Genomic DNA, 12,368 nt, shown 5'->3' with positions numbered 1-12,368 from the left:
AGATCTTCGGCGGCCATCTTCGACTCCGGAGTGCTGTGCCTAGTCAAACGGATGCGAGGCGGCATCAATGAGCTTGGTGGCGAAGGGTGTGAGTATGGCTGAGCGCTTGAAGCAATGAGAGCAATGGAGGATCTTGCAGAGGATAAGCAGAGGTGCGGCGTGAGCGAAAGGACTAGAGGAGGAAGACGATACCTTTATATAGAGGTGCGGTGAACCGTCACGCCGTTGGATCGAAAGATTGCGGGACAGATGGTGTACACGTGAACAAGGGGTAAAAAGTAATTTCATATAGACGACAAAGCACAGCAGCTACAGTACGTGCGCCAGGAAAAGCGGAGGACGTGTGTCCCCCACTTGCGCGACGTGTCAAACTGGTACGAAATTTGGGCCCACAAGACAGAGGGAGAGAAGTTCTCGCGTTTTCCCGATACAGTGATCGTGGCTATCGTCAGCAATGATGTCACCTTGGCAAGAGAAAATATCGGATACGAAGGTTCGTAAGAATGGCGGCAGTAGAAGATTGTTTCGAGAGCTTTTGAACAAATACAAGTTTTTGCCCAAATGCTCGGGGGCTACTTTGGAAAAAAGAAAAATTCGAGTATGACAAAATAGAAATGTCGAGAGCCTATGACCAAATACAAGCATTTGTTCATAGCCTCGGGGGCTACTCCCATCGGGAGCGCTGGTCGCGCACCCGATAAAAAGAAAAATTCGAGAAAGAATGAAAATATATTGACATGAGGCAATAAAGTGTTGAGCCTACAACCAAGCACAAGTCCTTGGCTGTAGCCTCGGGGGCTACTCCCATCGGGAACGCTGTTCGCGTGCCCGATGAAATTATATAAAAAAGGGGAAGAGAGAGAAAAAAGTGAGCATATTTCGAGTTATACAAATAACTCTACGTATACTCCCATCGGGAAGGTGAAATAAGTCATACATTGACTCGATAAAATGTGCTATTCCAACAGCCAAAAAAGCACTCGACAATATATTCTCAGAGCGCTAAAGTAGCGAATAATCTCTGAATGCCGCAAAACATTGCGAAGGTAGGACCCCAGATCCGTTCTGTGCGGCGTAGCGCCGTCTCTAACGTCGGTTTGCTACTTTTTTCCGTATCAACAGATACGAAGAAAAATCCTAACGGACGCATTAGGTACCTGATAAAATATGACTGGGACTCGACAGAATGGTAAGACCTTAAGCGACGCCTGTCGAAGTTTACACCAGTATCCCGAGATCATGTCCAGGGACGTGATCTTGAAGTAGGTTTTTGCGGATTGCCACTAGAGCAGTTAACTAGTACCTGATCCGTCAGATGAACTAGCTCCAACTACCATTATCCCTGTACAATATAGAATTGTGTATTTAAAAATATGTGATGAATTCGGTAGATATGTTGAATGATTAAAGTTGGAGATTTTCCATGACTCTGCGATTCAAGTAAAATCTCGGGGGCTACTGACATAGGCATCCCCAATGGGCCTGCCGAAGATGGTACCCGGGGTTTACTGAAGGCCCACGATCCGAAGAATAAGAAGATTCGGAAGCCCAAGATGCTATTAAGGAAAACTAGAGTTGTATTAGGAAACAATACTTGTAATCTTGCGGGACGGGTCAGAAACCCTCCCGGACTCTGTAAACTTGTGTATTACGAAATCCTCGGCTCCACCTCCTATATAAGGGGGAGTCGAGGGACAAAGAGAGGATCAAATTTACTGTCAACACAACCCTAGTTTCATAGTCGTCGAGTACTTTTCGGCTGAAACCTTCGAGATCTACTTGCCCTCTACATCCAACTAAACCCTAGTCTACAATCCGTAGGCATTGACAAGTTAATACCTTGTCAATATGGAAGTTAGATTCCCAATCAATATCCATGAGTACCCTGTCTAGTTTCTCGTAAGTAGATTCTGGAAGACTATTTGCCCAAGTAAATTATCTTCCAATCATAGAAACATCTCTAAGATCCAAGCTATCAATGATCGTATTAAATAGAAAAGGCCAATGATTATCAAACCGACCCCTACCCTTCTCGAACGGGAACCTCAACAAATTGAAAACCCCACCCCCCAATGAGAATTGGGTGTGGATTATCCTTTGCAAGGTTCACCATTTCACAAAGAAAAGCAGCCTTAGAATCCTCCTGAGCGGCACCATACATGGCAACTAAACTCCATATGAATTTGCCAGCTTTGTTTCGTATGGGAGTTTAATGTGAAAGTCTCCATGCGAATTTGCCAACACATCCATAGAGTTTTTTTATGCCAAGTAAGATACCCGGAGCGAGCATGCGAAGGACAAGAGATCTACGTAAAGTCTATACCCCTCGATATACAGTTCAAAAGACTTGTGAGAAATCAGGTCTACTAGTTTTAGAATATCCAAAAAATCCAAATTATGTTCCTTAATACAAGCAACAAAATGCAAGTTTTTAGCCAAGTCACTCAGGTATTTCCAAACACGCTATTCATTGGGAAACAATAGGATATTTGACCATCTTAGACCGCTTACGCATTTTTTTGTTAGAGGACAATTTGGATTTCCTACGGGGATGCTTTCAACTCATACAATGATTAAATCCTATCATCATCCAAACCGACTTCGGACACTTCACCAACTAGATGGGATAGAACCTGACCATCTGATGTGGCAATCTCCTCATCCTCATCCAAATAGGTGGATTCCAATATTGTCGAAGCTTTAGAAACAATCGCAAGACGGTCAAATTCCATATGCCTCAAGACACTAGTTGAAACAACAACCTCTTTGTTATTCAGACATCGTATATTTTACACGCATACGCAAAGGAGGCTAAGATCCGGATTACGAGAGTGAACAAATGGAGGTCAAGCTATATGTAGCTATTTATTTTCAAACATTTAAAATCTATATTTTGAAATGTTAGAAAATTAGAAACAAAATTCTAGAGGTATCCAATAATGTATACTACAAACCTGTAAAATCTCAATACGGATTACTTTGTATTCTAGGCTACATAGAAATAACAAAATCTGACAAATTTTATGCATGTCTGTACTATACATCATTGGCTACTCTAGAATTTTGTTTCACATTTTTTAAAACTTTAAAATATCAATTCCGAGTGTTTAAAATTAAAGGGCTATGAACAGCTCGGCCTCCGTTTCAAGTTTCCTTTCGATTACACCTTTCTTGTTTCTTCATTCACCTTCTTCTGAATAGTTGTTGCATCTTCGTCAGTTAGATGTGCTGCTATGTCTCCAGTTTCATCTAGTTACCTGGTATGGTATGTCTCCTTTCTTGGAATGCTTGACATTGCCGCCCGACTGAGAACTAGGTTGACCCCAAACTAGTGTTGCTGCTGGATACATTGCCTTCAACACCATTTCATTCTCCCAAGTTGCCACTAACATCAGCAAGGATGACCGTTTAACCAATATCTAGAGAAGAGCGGAATTGCCTCCCTTGACCAAGCGTCTATCCAACATTTCTTCAGGTTGAACTCCTGCATATCCAATTCCTGGGTCTGCATCCATTCAACACAGACACGTGTATGATCTGGAACATGTTCTATGTGTTGATATACATGGACCATTGGATGTACCTGCAGGAGGCTAGTATGTCCAATTTATAAGCACATAACCAATTTTCTTCAAGATAACAAAGGAACCAAAGAACTTCATAACCAATTTTGGAAATGCATGGCCAATTAACCAGTGACTTCTTAGCACAGGGTTGAAGTTCGAGGTATACCTTCTTCTGAACTATCGGCTGCATCTTCATCAGTTAGGTGTGCTTTTTTTTTGGTTTCATCAGGTGGGCGATATGGTATGTCTCCAGCGATGGCATTTCCGACATTGCCGCTCGGTTCAGAGCTATGTCAACCCCAAATTGGTGTTGCTGGATACGTTGTCTTGAACTCCGTTTCATTCTCCAGGCTGACAAAGATGACCATTTAACCAATATTTCGAGAATAGCAGAATTACCTCGCTTGACCAAGCACCTCTCCAAGATTTATTTAGGTTGCACCTCTTGGACATCCAAGGTCAGCGGCCATTCAACGTAGACACATGTATGATCTGGAACATATTCTTTCCGTTGATATACATGGAACACTGGATGTACCTGACAGGAGGCCAGTAGGTCGAATTTATAAGCCACATAACCAATTCCTTTAAGATAACAATGGGACCGAAGACTTTCATAACCATTTTGGAAAAAAGGCCGATTAATTTGTGCTTTTTGATCATAGGGTTGTGGTTTTACGTATACCTAGCCTCCCACTTGAAAATATCTAGTTGATCGGTTAGAATCAACATATTGTTTCATATGCGCCTGTGCAACCTACATGTGTTGTTTCATCCACTGTTTGTATTGTTTCCGATCCGATAATAGAGTAGAAGGTTCAGCTGACAGTATATCCTCCCTAGCTGGGAACATGAGAATGTTGCCTAAGTATCATACAATGCCTTGAGTGGAGATGTGCCAGCTGATGCGTTTTACGATGTGTTGCACTCCAATACTGTGAGTGGAAGACACTATGCACATTTAATTGGTGTATCACTGACACCATGGGTGGGAACATTTCAACACACTATCAACTTACACCATGAGGTGCTCAGGTTGAGTTTGGTGTCACTGCATTTGAACAATTTGTTCCAAAAGGCACAAGTAATTCTTATCTCCATACATGAGGATGAACTTGGGATAACTATGCAGTTTCACTACATTGTCTAGAAAAACTTAGCTAGGCTACCGGGGTTTCAATTAACAGATGTTTAAGAGGGGGGGATGGGCATACTTGGTGTACCTATCCACTACCACCAAGATAATATCATTGAGATTCCGGCAGTCCTTCAATATAAGCCGTGGACAAAATCTTGCCAGCCCCCTTTTGGAATAGGTAAGCGCTACAGTAAACCAAGAGTTTGTAATGATCATGTTTTGCTTATTGACATGTAGGATACTACTTAACCACATTCGTGACATTCTTGCTTCAAACCCCAAAGATGAAGCGTGAAAATCTACGATAATTTTGGTATTCAACCCAACATGTGCTCCCACACAATGTCATTCTACAAGATCAGTCCAATTTATCTTTGATGCACTTGTAGATACATACTATTACCCCGTTTGTGTGTACATGTTCTGATCAAAATTGTATGCTACGGGTGAAGGGAAGTGTGTGCACCAGATGCAGTAGCACTCGTATTTTAGTTCTAGATAGTGACAAATAATTGAGACGACTATGGTTTTTACCTTTCTCGTGCCTTACTAGGCAGAATGGAATGACGGTGTGCTGAATTGCTTTGTGGCAGTAAAAGCGGTCTGGTGATGGACCACAATCACGCACATGAATAGTTTCAACATCATGTCACCACTTAAGGCAATAATCTATTTTAGCACTTCAATTCTAGGTGTGTATTCTTGGAGAGTGCTAGCGGGATGTATTTATTAGGACATCATGTCCATATAAATAAATATCTATCAAAAACTACCGATAAGTTACATGCAAATGACTTGTCATGAAAATCTTATTTTGTATCACCATGTTTATAAAAGAAAGGTCCGGTTAAACCATGAACCCCGGTCCATATTTATTGTAAGAAAAAACTTATAATTTGCACGCCGTTACAAATTGCACCATAATATATTTTCAAAATACAAAAATATTTGCTACATTTCTTTTTACTGTTTTTTTTTGCTTTATTTCCACCATCAAGATCTTCTTTATAACGCTCTTGCCAACCTTGCCAACATCTCTTCTTGACACCGTTGTGCCTGACAACTACCATGTTGAGTTGGGGACAACAAGGCAATTACTTTCTGTTTTGCAGAATTGCTTGAGGAAGGAATAGGCAGATCTGAATATCCTTGTGCTTAATACTAAACCCCAAGTCATTTTTGTGGGTATAAATAGTTACTTGCTACAACACTGTGTTTGGAGTTCCAATGAGTTGATATACGTAGCCATCAACCACATGATGTGTTAAGCTTTAACATCTATGACAATGACAAATGTCTTAAGAGAAATTTGGCGAGCTAAAACATGTGATTTCCTAATTGCGTTTTTGGGGTGTTCAAATGCTTATTGAGGTTCTGATGTCCAATTAAACTTAGAAAATGCTTCTCGAGGTTCTGATGTCCAACTGAACTTAGAGTGATGTTGTGTAGGAACAGTGTCCGTGGTTTGGCTAAAACCCGGACCCCTTAACATTTAACAAGTTTCTTGGAGTAGCATGTAAGGCCCAAAAATTCCTTGAGTTCAGTAACTCTGCTAGGTGCATGCCTCTTGAGCATCATTGCACTTTTAGCTGGATTAGTGGCTGTCCATTTATCAGAAATGATGAGGCCCAAATACACAAGTTGGTTGACCACAAAGGAGAGCATATGCTCCTGAAGCAGCAGTTGAAAGACCCTTTCCAAATGATGTGAAGACTCCATGGACTTCCTACAAATCAAGATATCGTTCATAAATACAATCACAAATTTCCCCAAGTATGGAGCAAAAATATTGTTCTGAGACACTGAAATGTTGCTGGTGGATTTGTTAATCCAAATGAAACAGCTCCAAACTAAATTACCCACTATTAGTTTATATGTTGTTTTTTGTTCATCAGGAGGTACCATGCGATAGCCACTCCTCATGCCAAACTCAAACTTAGAAAAATACTTGGTACCTGCCAGTTCATCAAGCATCTCATCAACAAAAGGAATATTAAGCTTGTCCTTCTGCAATCCACACATAATCTACATGTGTTGTCCTTCTTCTTGACCAAGAAGACATGAGAAGGAAAGGGACTAATAGGAGGAATTATACGTACAGTGACATTTGCAATTATCTCTGCAGCTCGTTTTAGTTTCACATTTTTGAATTGGTGAACATGTGTAAGGTATAGCATTGACTGGAGTTTAGCATGCTGAATAGTGGTAGCTTGATCAAAACTAGTCCCTAGAAAAATCTCCTTGTATTTCTGCAGCAGAGGCTCTGATGTAGAGCGAGTAGCAGAAGGAACAATTGTGACAGTTGCTACTTCAGAATGTAAAATGTAGACGAGCAGTAGTAGTTGTGGAGAAACTCCACCAGAGACGAGACGGCTCCATCCAAGCCATTCACAAGCACGGGATCACAAGGACGGCGAAGAATACGGCATCCGAAACAATCTGCAGAGAGAGATACGGGATCGTCTCACACGCCGGGTATATATACACAGTAACTAGCAGTGCACTGCACGGCGATGCAGCATCGGGAACCCAGAAACAGATGATTTTGAAGTGATGAAATGGAAATTATTACAGGACCGCTAGTTCACTCACTCTGAGATCATACTCAGATAACCACGAAATGTACACAAACTGGGCAAACAGGCACAGCAGCACCATTAGTTACCCCCTTATTAACCTTTACCTGTACCTCACACTCTTAATACAACAGGAGTACATAACGCATATAGCGATAATTCATAGCAGCAGGGGCTGGATCCGAAGGAGCAGCAGCTTAGCTTCAGCTGCGTGGCTGCTAGTAGTCCTCGGGCGCGAGCGGCTGGTGGGCGTGGGCGTGGCCGTGGGCGGCGGCCTCGGTGGACGGGATGACGAGGTACTCGTAGAGGAGGCCGGCCAAGCCCGAGCCGAGGAAGGGGCCGAGCCAGTAGACCCAGTGGTGGCTCCAGCGCCAGCCGACGAGCGCCGGCCCGAACACCCGCGCCGGGTTCATGGCTGCGCCGTCGAACGGCCCGCCGGCGAGCATGTTAGCCCCGAGCAGGAACCCCACGGCGAGCGGCCCGATGGTGCCCACGTGGCCCCTCTTGGGGTCGATCACCGTCGCGTAGTAGGCGTACATCAGGCCGAACGTCATGATCGCCTCCAGCAGCACCGCGTGCCAGTCGCCCACCCCCGACGCCAGCGAGAAACCGGGCGGCCGCTGCATGCGAACACCATCACATCAAAAGTCATGATTAGTTAAGACGAAGATGGAAGGAAAGAAGAGGTTGGCTGGGTGGAAGAGAGCTTGATGGTGGGTCGGTACCATGCCTCCGGTGGTGAGGCGGAGGAGGAGGGACGCGACGATGGCGCCGAGGAGCTGCGCTATCCAGTAGAAGAGGGCGCGGATGAGGGTGATGCGGCCGCCGAGGAGCGCGCCGAAGGTGATAGCCGGGTTGACGTGTCCCCCGGAGATGTTGACGGCGACCGACACCGCCACCGCCAGCGCCAGCGCGTGCGCGAGCGCCACCGCCACCAGCCCTCCCGCCGTGCTCATGTCATGGTACAGCTTCCCTGCAAGCACACACACATGTACACGTCTGTCAGCATAGATGCATGGCAGCCACTGGCCATGCTTATTGTAGGTAGGGTACGTACCGAGGGAGAGGATGGAGCCCTCGGCCGCGAAGACGAAGATGGCGGTGGCGAAAAACTCGGAGATGGCGGCGCGGATGGTGTCCGGGTGCGTCGCGTCCTCGCTGCGCCCCACCGTGAACCCCCGCCGCCCCGTCGTCGTCCGCGCCGCGGTGCTCATCTCGACCTAGCTAGTACGTGCCAAAGCAAGCAAAGCTCTTTCTTTCTCTGCTTATCTCTTTGCTCTCTTGTTCGTTGCCGACAATGAGTATGACCAAGTGTGGCCGCACTGGCGTTAGTACTAGTAGTGAGCTAGCGGTAGGTGTGAGGTGTGACGATGGCCGCCGCGAGCGCGCGTGGCTTATAACGTGGCCGTGGCCGGAGCGGCGCCGGCGACACGTGTGCTAGAGCGGTGGCACGTCTCACGGCTGGTCTGACCCGGAGGGGGAGAACGCGGTTGCCCATGCATGCCAAGCATCCACCGCGTGCGACTATGTGTACGTGTAGTACATGGAACTCGCGGCGGCCTCGCTTCTTGCGTTAATCTTTATCCTGTGGCCACGCCCGCATGCAACACCTGCCAGGTCATGGACATGCAGATATATACTGCGGCGCGGCCCGCGGGTAGGTTCCATGCTTTGCCATGCCTTAGAGCATGTCTAACAGGCCCCTTACTTTTCTGCCCCGTATAACGCTAGAATTTCACCCCGTATAAAAAAAATGGTCGATCAGACACCGCTCCGTCTAGCAGAACCCGTATTTGACCCCGTATATTTGTAAATTTAAAACCCCGGGAAACTTCATTCATCATCATAGTTCGTCGATCATACATAGGAATCGACGTACCTACATACAAAATGCGCGATCATGGATCGCGACTTCTAGTCGGAGAGGTAGACGATGGTCGCCGCCTGCGCCTGCGCCTCCCACGCCTCCGCCTCCTGCACGGCGGCGATGGCCGCCGCCCTTTCTTCCTCCTCCACCGCTTCCTTCTCGGCGGCGTCCTTGAGGGAGTCTTGGATCGCCTTCTCGAAGGCGGCGTCCTCGTCTTCCTCCTCCTCCTCCCCGTCGAGAGGGGCACCTCCGCCGGCCGGTGCTCCCGATGGTCGCCCTCCACGCCTCGCTCACCTGGCGCTGGCGCTCCCACTCGGCGAGCCACGCCGAGAACTTCCGCCCGCTCATCGGCTTGAGCGGCGGGTCCTCGTGGTACCAGCGGCCGCCCCGCGCGAAGTCGATGAGCTTCTCCGGGACGTACAAGGCGCCGTCGTACTTGCAGGCCGCGCGACGGCTGCCGCCGGCGGATCTTTTGCAGTGCCGCCGCCACGCTTCCTCTACGGTGTCCGGCGAGCGGGATCGCTTCGATCCGCTCGCCGGCGAGGCGCTAGTGCGGCGGCGGGAGTCCATGCAGGCTTGGGGGTGGAATGCGGCGCGGGGAGCGGCTAATTTCTCGCCGGAGCAGGAGGAGGAGGCGGCAGCGCGCGGCGGAGCTAGGGTTGCGAGTGAGGGGTTAACCCCTCACTCGCACCTGCGCCCACTATATGTACGGGGCGACGGGGCCGATTTCCTGGGGCCCGTATTCCGCCGAAACGGGGTGGCCCGAATACGGGGCCTGCTAGACGGCCCAAACCGCGCCTGCCCCGTATGTCGCCGGAATTTTACGGGGTGGGCGGGTTATACGGGGCCTGTTAGACCTGCTCTTAAAGTACTCGTGTACAGTTTGTGCTTAAGACACTACGGGACCACTTTGCACGGCAAAGGGCTTATTTGCACGGCAAAGGCGTTGTTGTGCGTGAACGCACGGCAAAGACCGTCCAGCAAAGATTTCGACGGCAACGGCAACATTGCCGTGCGCGTCGACTATTTGCACGGCAATGGCCTTTGCCGTGTGCGCGCTGGGCTGCCGTGCGGCAGCCCCTTTGCCGTGCGCGCAACCATTGCCGTGCGGCGAGCTCTTTGCCGTGCGTGCAGTGTTTGCCGTGCGTGCGCTCTGTGACGTGCCACTCGCTTTGCCGTGCGCCAGCATGCCAGCCCGCACGGCAAAGACCCCTACAGGCACGCCCCCAGGAGCTCTCATGTCTACAGGCTGTCGCCACGTGGCTCCTTTGTCGTGTGTGTGCACACGGCAAAGTGACCAAAAGTCCTTTGCCGTGTGCATACACACGGCAAAGGGCCTGTTTTTTTTATTGTTTTTTTGCTGTTTTTTGCGTATTCCCTGCATTTCAAAAATAGCAATTGACAATAGAGCATATACAACATATAATCTTCAACATAACATCACCAAACACTACGGGAACACCACAAATACATCAAACGCACATATTCAGGCATACAATGCATTACATAGAGTCCATAGGCCATCCACACAAGTTACATAGAGTCCATAGTCCAATGTCCATTATTACAATCCATTACAAGTGCGAACATTCTATTAGAACAACGACAAGTGCACGACAACCATGCCATCAACCTTGTCCTCCTCCATTGCTTGCGTCGGCCTCATCGTCATTGCCTCGTGACAGATAATCTACAAGATTGATGGAATTAACATTTGCATTTGCATATTGAACACTTGAACAAGTACAAGTAGCGGGTTGGGCACAAGTGTAGGAGGACTCACCGTGGCTCATGCTCCTGACGATGTTCGTGTTGTGCACGGTGAGAGGTGTCACCGGGCTCTGAGTGGACGGTGGCGGCATCCACGACAAGGAGTAAGGAGGAACAGGAAGAATCCCCGGTGGAGCCGTCTGGCTCATCAGCCAGCTCATCTGTGCCTTATGATGCTGTTGGATCTGCTGCATCATCTGTGTCTGCTGCTGCTGGTACTCCAGAATCTGCTGCTCCATGTGTCGTGCGTGCTCCTGGGCCGCCTGCTCCTTTGCTGCCATCTCCTCCTACGATGTGTTGTCGCGATGTCATTAACATTTCAATGGAAAGCATGTAAAGAAAAGGTAGAGGCCCGAGGAAGAACATACCCGTAACCGCTCGACAGCTAGATCCGAAGCCCGTGGCCGGGTCTCTACCTCAGGCTGGCGCTCTTACGACCACGACGGATCTGGCGGAGAGAGGGAACCTTCGCTGGGTCGACACACCCGTCACCAAGCCATAAGCGGCCATGCTTCAAGCCTTCTCCCGCAAGCACCGCAACCTCAGGGTCAAAGTCCTCGGCCTCTGGATTGGCGTCCTTGCCGTACTTCTGCTTGAACTTGGAGACATACGACGTACACTGGGTCTCGGATTGCGGGTTAACCCACACGGACCCCGTCTCAGGATCCGGCGTCTTCCTTTGCTTCATCTTCTTTAGCACGGCAAAGACGTTAGGCTTCGCACCTGTCCTGACTTCCTGCAAAAGAGAACATGTAATTAAGTGAAGTGGCACACCCTTGCAGAGTTAACAAATATATAACGTGAATTCAAAGAATGAAGGAACCATTAATTTGCTCACCTCGTTCTGCAGGTGAAGAGAGATGGGGATGCTGCCTTGGATATGCGATCCACCTCACATCTCTGCCCGCTTCTTCTTGCCCTCCTCGTGCTTCTTGAGGTACTGGGGGCATGTCCACCACATGACCATCGCCAGAAAGCACTGATCGTTGTTGCCGACGTACTAAGGAGGGTTCTGCATACACAAGATAAACCCATTATGGTAAAATAAACAACATGACCATAAAGAAATCAATAACACATAAATGCAAATACCTGCAGGTATTGCCACGGCTGCATGAGCGTGTCGCGAGCGTCCTCCTTAGTCATATGGACGAAGCGGTCGGCTTGTCAGTTGCGGATGCACTGAACACGTGCCTCGTAGTGCATGCCAGTCACCCTCGTCCTTGCCATCTGGTGTAGGACAGCATCGCACGCATTTTCCTTACCCTCGGCCCTCTTGAAGTATTTCTGTAACCATGCACATAGGTAAAAAAAGGGGCATTAGTGCACGTACTGTCAACCAAGGAGATTGTATGAATGGTAAGAAGTCAAAAGTCACGTACCCAGAATTTTTTAACAACCACGTCCTGCATGTTGCCGCGGCCAAGAGGATCTTCCGCGAGACTGTAGTG

The 12,368-nt window shown here is 48.0% G+C and overlaps 1 protein-coding gene across 1 annotated transcript; it reads right to left on the bottom strand.

Moving 5' to 3' along the window:
- Window positions 1–7,498: 7,498 nt before the first annotated feature.
- LOC124649338 (probable aquaporin TIP3-1) lies at window positions 7,499–8,494 on the bottom strand. Its single transcript, XM_047188989.1, has 3 exons — window positions 8,338–8,494; window positions 8,006–8,253; window positions 7,499–7,900 (listed from the first exon to the last, which is right to left on the bottom strand). Exons 1-3 carry the CDS (start codon window positions 8,492–8,494, stop codon window positions 7,499–7,501), a joined length of 807 nt encoding a protein of 268 aa, XP_047044945.1.
- Between the last annotated feature and the right edge of the window lie 3,874 nt (window positions 8,495–12,368).

This window comes from Lolium rigidum, chromosome 4 (genome assembly GCF_022539505.1).
Source record: "Lolium rigidum isolate FL_2022 chromosome 4, APGP_CSIRO_Lrig_0.1, whole genome shotgun sequence".
Taxonomy (NCBI): Eukaryota; Viridiplantae; Streptophyta; class Magnoliopsida; order Poales; family Poaceae; genus Lolium; species Lolium rigidum.
This window is presented reverse-complemented; position numbering and strand designations above follow the sequence as displayed.